General features: G+C 39.9%; 1 protein-coding gene across 3 annotated transcripts in view; it reads right to left on the bottom strand.

The window, feature by feature from the left end:
* Nucleotides 1–7189, bottom strand: part of LOC137980051 (macrophage scavenger receptor types I and II-like) — a 16252-nt gene extending 9063 nt beyond the window's left edge. For 2 of the 3 annotated variants that reach the window (XM_068827400.1, XM_068827399.1), the window contains exons 1-5: nucleotides 6773–7189; nucleotides 3519–3676; nucleotides 3029–3169; nucleotides 1461–1589; nucleotides 1154–1240 (exon numbers count right to left, since the gene is read on the bottom strand). In XM_068827400.1, coding sequence (XP_068683501.1) covers nucleotides 1154–1240; nucleotides 1461–1589; nucleotides 3029–3169; nucleotides 3519–3676; nucleotides 6773–7103 — 846 coding nt within the window. In that variant the 5' untranslated portion in view covers nucleotides 7104–7189. The remainder of the gene's footprint in view (nucleotides 1–1153; nucleotides 1241–1460; nucleotides 1590–3028; nucleotides 3170–3518; nucleotides 3677–6772) is intronic. The other variant, XM_068827401.1, reaches the window with a different exon arrangement.
* Nucleotides 7190–7500: the final 311 nt, after the last annotated feature.

Genomic DNA, 7500 nt, shown 5'->3' with positions numbered 1-7500 from the left:
CGATATCAAGTTGCTGAGTACAGTGTAATTTAGAATTTCTTTACTTTTCTTGAGTTAAATCCTTCCAAAAGAATTTGTGTTTTGCCAACATTGGTTTTATTATATTGGAAAATATACATTTTGACGGCATGATTTATTATATTAAAACTTCGGGAATTAGGCGAAAAGAAAAAAATAGCAGCTCACGTAAACATTGGCAGAAATTGACTGTCAAGAACCATTGCTCTTTTTCTGCATGGTAAAAATATTAAGAAATTCTGCGGCGAGTGTTCCGTGGCCGATGTTCGAAGGAGTATGTCCATTTTACAGTTGATTTTAGTGTTTAACCTGCATAATTCCTCTCGTATATACTTTAAACCACCTGGCATATTTTACGTCCACTTAAATAAAGAAATTTGTTATCGGGCTCTGGTCCTTCTCAAGACAGGTGAATCAATGAATTTGCCGGGGTTGAGCTTGGATAACCTTATCATAATGGACTAGAGCCCAAGCCAGCAATTTCCAGGGGGTGCTACTATTTCATGGTTGGTGAAGCACCTGTTCAGAGCAGGGGACACAGTGGTTGACTAAAGTTCACATAAAGGTGGGGGACCCCGGGTAGGTGAGCTACTCGGAGGGGTACCTCACCTTCCCGGTTTGTGGCATATACATCCCTCAGGGGAGGCAGAAATCTATGTTTGCATCAGCTCTGCTTCCTCTGATAGGAAAGAAGAATGGAAGGAAGAGTGATAATTTCTCAGCAGTTGCTATGATTAAAGATGTTGCGGTAAATTTCGTGCTATTTAGCAAAGTAACGATGCTTTTGATTAGCCTTTCAAGAATTGAGTACTTGAAGTGGTCAATTGAAGAGTTGCCTACTTTGTATCTTGGGTTTTGTTTATAAGGGTCTTTGCCCCTGTATCATGGTTTGCAATATTTTAAACAATAATTTAAGGAAACTTTTCTTTTTAAGTTCTAAAATTTAGATTCCCTATGCATACGTCAAGAAGCGAGTGAGATTGAAAATGACATTTTAACTGAATAATGCGCAAAACTGAATTTAAAAAGAACAGCTTATTTTCACGGAGATAGCCACTTTGGGAAAAGACATCTGAGATTGTCATTGAAAATTACTGGATAATTTATAAGAGAAAACTCGTACGTTCCACCTTACCTTTAATGTAATGGTGCTATTCACTTCCACCAAAGAGGCAAACAGACTATCATCAGAGTTTTGAAGAAGCACAATCGTTCGGTTCAGCTGTACATCAAAATACAAAAGCCGATCAGAGCGCTGTTTGGTGAAAGAGGCCCGATAAGATATAATCGCTAGGCATTGACAAGCCACTAAGTGTATTTTTGAAGTTCTTGATTTTCGACATGACCAAAGATTTAGCGATTGTACACTAAGGACCAGGGCCACTGAAAAGAAACTAAATTATTGCTTTAAATTTTCTTAAGCCACATCTAATGACATTCACCTGTTGAGTAAAGTTGTCCTGAATTTTCTGTAACTTCTCTGAAAGAGAGACTTGGGATGCGTTGACCACAGTCCATACCCAGCGAATTTCTTTCATTGTCAATTCCCGTATTGACTTGACCTTTTGGTTCTGTATAGAAAAAGAAATGATGGGCCTCAAGGCAGGCTTCTTAATCTTGATATTTTTTCCCAGCATTTAAATAAGTTAGTTTCGTAAAATCTCAAGCAGAGGTTTGTTCTCCAAAAAGAAAGGTCTGGTTGAAAGGGTTACATGCACAATGAGGTTTCTTATCACATTGAGAGGAGAGTTTTATTTGCCCACGCTCACATACAGCGTATTCCAGTTTACCCGCTTTTTGTTCCAAACGAAAATATGTAGCGACAAGGTTACTTGTACCATACAGTGTACTGGTTTCATTTCCTATTAATTAGGAGGCAGTACATCCCACTGGTTAAGGCGCTTTGACCAATCCTGACCACTACTGACTCCTGGTAGTCCCATGTTCAACTTCTCGGCTGCACTTGTAAATAGCCAACTGGTATGCCTCCGGCCAGTTGGGAATCTTAACAGTTGTTGTTCGTTCTGTTGTGTGAGTTTCATTGGCCGTGAAAATCCACTATGGGCTTTGGTCAATTGAGTATATGCATGTGTATAAACAGTACTGTAAGTATGCATTACGGGGAGCTCAGAGCTGCATTTATTATATGGAGGAGAGTGTTTTACTGGGAACTAAACCACTCGTAGATTCCATACGCCACTTCATCCGGGACCCGATGATGATGGAACTTGGTAATACGAAACAGCTTTCCTTGATCTGAACCATTTTCAGATATCAGATCAGTATAATATGCAGTACGTTCTTTGTGCATTATGTTGGTGACGCGGTTTCGAGCTACCTTGAAGGCACGCAAGTCATCCTGGGATTTTGAGGATCGCCATTTCTTTTCAGCTTTCCTCTTTGCTTTTATAGAAGACTTTATGTCGCTGTTGAACCATGGTACTCGCCTTCTCCACACTAAGGTCTTTGTCTTTAAAGGTGCGTGCTTGTCGAGTATGGAGGATAGAGATGAATCATAACCAGACACAATATCATCTAGGCTTGGATAGATCTTGTTACATAGTTCTGACGATCTGAGATCTTCACGAAAGCAATCCAAGTCAATAGATTTGATCTTACGATAAGTGATCTCCTTCACCACTCGACAGGGTTTTTATGCATTGAGTCGACATAGAATTGACGCATGATCTGATAGGTAGCAATCAACCTCTGGTGAACCAGCAACAATAGTATCATGTTCACGAGTGATAAGAAGATCCAGGGTGTGGCCAATCAATCAGGTTAAAACGGATTCAACCTGAGACCGGATTTGACAACAAATGCACTAACAAAGCGTAGTGACTAAGTAAACGGTACTAAGAACTAAACTGATATTTTCTTCCTTGCCTCAGTTCTAGTCAGTAATAAGGAGCCGCACTGTTTACGTCTTGTAGAAGCGCAACACTGTAATAATCCTGCAATTTATCCATCTAAAACACATTTGAAAACAGCTACAGTTTGTGACACTAACCTTCTGATGTAAGTCGACCTGAAGTTTTCGTATTTTCTCTGAAAGAGAATCTTGTGATGCGTTGAACGCAGTCAACAGTGCCATAGTGTCTCGCTTGGTCTGCTGACGAGTTGCGTTCATCAAGTCCTCGATGTGCTGGTCCTGCAAAGAAAAGACCCCAAATAAATACTTGCTTCGAAATGATATTTCAGGCGGCGATATCTTCCCAGAGCCCCTTTTCGATTCTTATGCTCTGAGACTCTTTTTCGAACTGCTGTGATAAACTCTATTTAAAATCCTGGTTCTTATTTACTTTGCGTCTGAATGAAGTCTATTTGATAAAGAGTTCGATCTTGAAAAGTTTGGGAAAATGTTATTTTCCCCTTGTGTTGTGTAAAGGTTATTCACACACCCAAGGCACAAAAAAATGGAACATTTGTGGATTCCTCTGATATATCGATTCCTCTTCAAGTCCAAGTCTGGGTAAAGCCGCATTCCTGAATCTCCTTACCTTTCTTGGTAAGTTCGAAATTTGCCCTTCCGTTGAATTAATCACCATCCACATGTTTTCAAGTTGCCTCTGCATTGATTCCAGGCGTTCAGTAAAGTCTTGGACTTTGTTGTCTCGGCTTCCTTGTTGACAAGAAGAACAAAGACTGGCGCTGTCATCTGAGAACACGAGAAGAGTCATTGAAACTGAGCATACAGCCTACAACGGGATTTTGTTTTGTTATTCTTTTTTCATGCTTGCTTGCAACTGTTTAATAGGGCACTGTCATGCTAAATGTGCTTTTTTTAGGTGGAAACTGGGTAAAAATCTAAATCAATTCAAGTGCTTTACCTCACATAGACTGCGGGCAGTCTCTCTTTTGCTCTAGGATCGTTGAAACGAACAACGCGTACGTTGAACTTTCAATGGCTGACGCTGTGGGCCGAAAATACTGCGGGCGTTGGTTAGAGTTTCAGCCATTTTGAAGTGTTCGTTCGTTTCAACGATTTTAGAGCAAAAGAGAGACTGTTCGCAGGCTGTACCTCACACGTAGAACATTCCTGACAACCCACTGAGAACTGAGAAATGAAACACAGTTATGGCACAAAAAACTATTCGCATTTAATTTTTGACAAATTTTTGAAACAGCGTGTCTAAAGATGAAAAAACTGGCCACTGAGTTTTTTTCGAGTTGCAATCCATTTCTATCCTCTTCATCCCCCATGGCTGCAAACAACAAAGAATTGACGAATGTACTTTTAATTAATGTTTACTGCAAACATACTTAATCATCGAAGCAGACAGATATGTCACTATCATTACATAAACATTAGCTTAATCAATACCAATTATCCTGTTTCCGACAATGGGAAACTCTGTGTAGGAGTACATGTGCCGTAGGGTTCTTATACCCAAACATTGGCTATTTGAACCTTACGGCGCCTGCTCACTCCTCGTGTTAAGATGAATGCACTAATCAGAGACGCTTTTCATTGTTCTTCGCGAAATCCAATGAGGAGACACTTTGCTTCAGGGTTCCCCGGAGCTCTTCTCTCCCCCAGTCAAGACAAGAGCTCTGGGGTCGAGATTTGTTCATTCTCGTCACCAGAGCCTCGGGTCGACCCAAGGCTCTGGGAAACTCTGCGTAGGAGAACATGCGCCGTAGGGTTCTTACAGCCAAAAATTGGCTATTTGAGCCTTACGGCGCCTGCTCACTCCTCGTGTTAACATGAATGCACCAATTAGAGACGCTTTTGATTGTTCTTCACGAAAACCAATGAGACGACACTTTATCGTAAATACTTTTGTTCTTTGGCCATCGTAGTTTGATCAAAAATAAGACACAAACAGCAGTGATAAACATATTGAACTTTTTCATTTTGATAATGACTTGACGTTTCGTATGTGCTCTACATACATTTTCAAAAGTAACCGTTGAAATTTAAAACAGCTATTTATATATAACAAATCGGATGAGGGGACTGAAACCTAGATTAAGCAAATACTTAACAGTAAAATATATTGGAATTTGCCACCAAGAAGAGCCACTTTCTTTTTGATGGTAAATACTACGACCAAATCGATGGTGTTGCCATGGGTTCACCATTGGGCCCTGTCTTAGCCAACATTTTTATGTGTGCTTTTGAAGAAAAGTGGTTGCTGAACGCCAAAGTTATTCCTTTATTTTGGAATCGTTACGTTGATGACACATTCACCATGTTCCACAACAAAGACAGTGCAAATGACTTTTTGCACTATTTGAACGGCTGTCATCGCGATATTAAATTTACCATTGAATTTGAACATAACAATGCAATTCCGTTTTTGGACCTTCTTGTCACACGTAATCAAAACAACGCTTTCACGACATCCATCTACCGAAAGAAAACTTTCACAGGTCTCTACACGAAATGGGATTCCTTCACTCCACGAAAGTACAAAATAAACCTCATCCGCTCCCTCACTTATCGCTACTACCGTCTTTGTTCATCTGCTTCCTTGCTACAATCTGCCCTCATTTATCTTCGAAAACTCCTTCTTCAGAACGGCTACCCACAAGGCATAATCAACTATCATATCAACGATGTTTTGAACAAAAACAGACAACATCAGCATAGCGATCCAGTGTCTACAGTTCCTAAGATATTGTTATCCTACTTCCCTACTTAGGTTTGCAAAGCAACCAAGTCGCTAAACGCCTGAAATCTTATGTGTACAAATTCTACTCTTGTGTTAACCTTAAGATTGTTTTTCAGAGCACTCGATGTATAAAATCTTTCTTTCCTTACAAGGACCGTATTAATCGTTCACAACAATCCAGAGTTATTTACAGAGCAAATTGTTGGGATTGTAATGGTTTTTACATCGGTAAAACTAAACGGCGGCTTCACGATAGAAAAACCGAACATTTTAAGGCCCTAGCTAAAAATGACAATACTTCAGCCATTGCTGACCACGTCAAGGCCACTGGATATAACATCAAGTGGGATCATTTTGATATTTTAGCGAAGGGCAAAACTGACTATCATTGTAAAATAAAAGAGACCTTCTTTATTCAAGAACTTGAGCCAGCTTTCAACGTCAACGTCGGAAGTGAAAAGCTGATGCTTTATTAATCTTTTCTGTTTTTATTATTATTAAAATTATTATTATTATATATTTTACTGTTAAGTATTTGCTTAATCTAGGTTTCAGTCCCCTCATCCGATTTGTTATATATAAATAGCTGTTTTAAATTTCAACGGTTACTTTTGAAAATGTATGTAGAGCACATACGAAACGTCAAGTCATTATCAAAATGAAAAAGTTCAATATGTTTATCACTGCTGTTTGTGTCTTATTTTTGATCAGAAGACACTTTGTTTCAGGGTTCCCCAGAGCTCTTCTCTCCCTCGGTCAAGAGAAGAGCTCTGGGGTCGAGATTGAGATTGGTTTTCCCACGTCAGTTTCCCAGAGCCCCGGGTCATGTGCAGAGATTACTCTGGTGACGAGAATGAGAGTGACCTTAAGAATTATGCGGTTTTGGGCATGCAATTTACCGAAAAAGTGACAGTAATATTTTTAGCGGTTTTCCGTAAAAAGAATACTGAGTACAAAGAAGCAACCTAAACCCTTACCAAATATGGTCACAAACATCCATGCTACAATTTTCCCAAGAAGGACCTGTAGGCTCAGAGCAAAGTCACTTAAACGGGACCTAAGTTAGCCACGCGTTAAAATGATCATATCAAAAGGCTTTTGTCGCAGCTATTGTGAGCTGCAAAATTATGCTTTACCTCGCGAAGTGACGGCTTCTGTTGAGGTGATTAGGGAGATGCGAGCCATGATAATTAGAGCCAAAACAAAAGCTGCAGCAGCAGTGAGAAAGCAGACGACTAAACCAGCTACCATGAAACACAGCGATCTCGAGGACATCACTGAATCTGATTGCTTGTTGGAGTTTGCGCATGGTTCCGATGATGTCTGCTTGGTCTTCTCATCTTTCTGTATCCGCTCAACTGCTTTCTTTTGTTCAACTACGTCGTCATAACTTCCGGGGTGTTCGGTGTCTTTGCCACACGCCATTTCGAAACACGAGTTGACTTGTTCACCTGTGATTTCATTCATTGTGAATGAGGGTGTGGAGATCTCAGCCTTCCTTTCTTAGTGGTCTTCGCTAGCTAGGTTTGCACTGTTCTCGATAGAAATCAAAGTGCTTAAGTATACAAATTTATTGTCACATGATTTCTATGGTTGACCTCTAGCATGAAAAAAAACATTTAGACAGGAAATTGTCACTATACTTCCACTTTCCGCGGATGGTTTATACGCCCGTTTAGACGAGCTATTTTTGTCGCAGCAACTCGTGACATTTTTGCCGCCCGTGAAGTTGCAATTAAAAAGCGCTGGTGTAAACCAGGTGCATGAAGTGCAAAGACACAACAATACTACAGCATTATTTTTTGGTCTTTATTGATGCAAAGACGTCTTTTAGTGTTTTAAAGTTTGACTAAAATAGCGTGAT

This window comes from Montipora foliosa, chromosome 12 (assembly GCF_036669935.1).
Source record: "Montipora foliosa isolate CH-2021 chromosome 12, ASM3666993v2, whole genome shotgun sequence".
NCBI lineage: Eukaryota > Metazoa > Cnidaria > Anthozoa > Scleractinia > Acroporidae > Montipora > Montipora foliosa.
The sequence above is the reverse complement of the archived record's forward strand: the minus strand, read 5'-3'. Positions and strand labels throughout refer to the sequence as shown.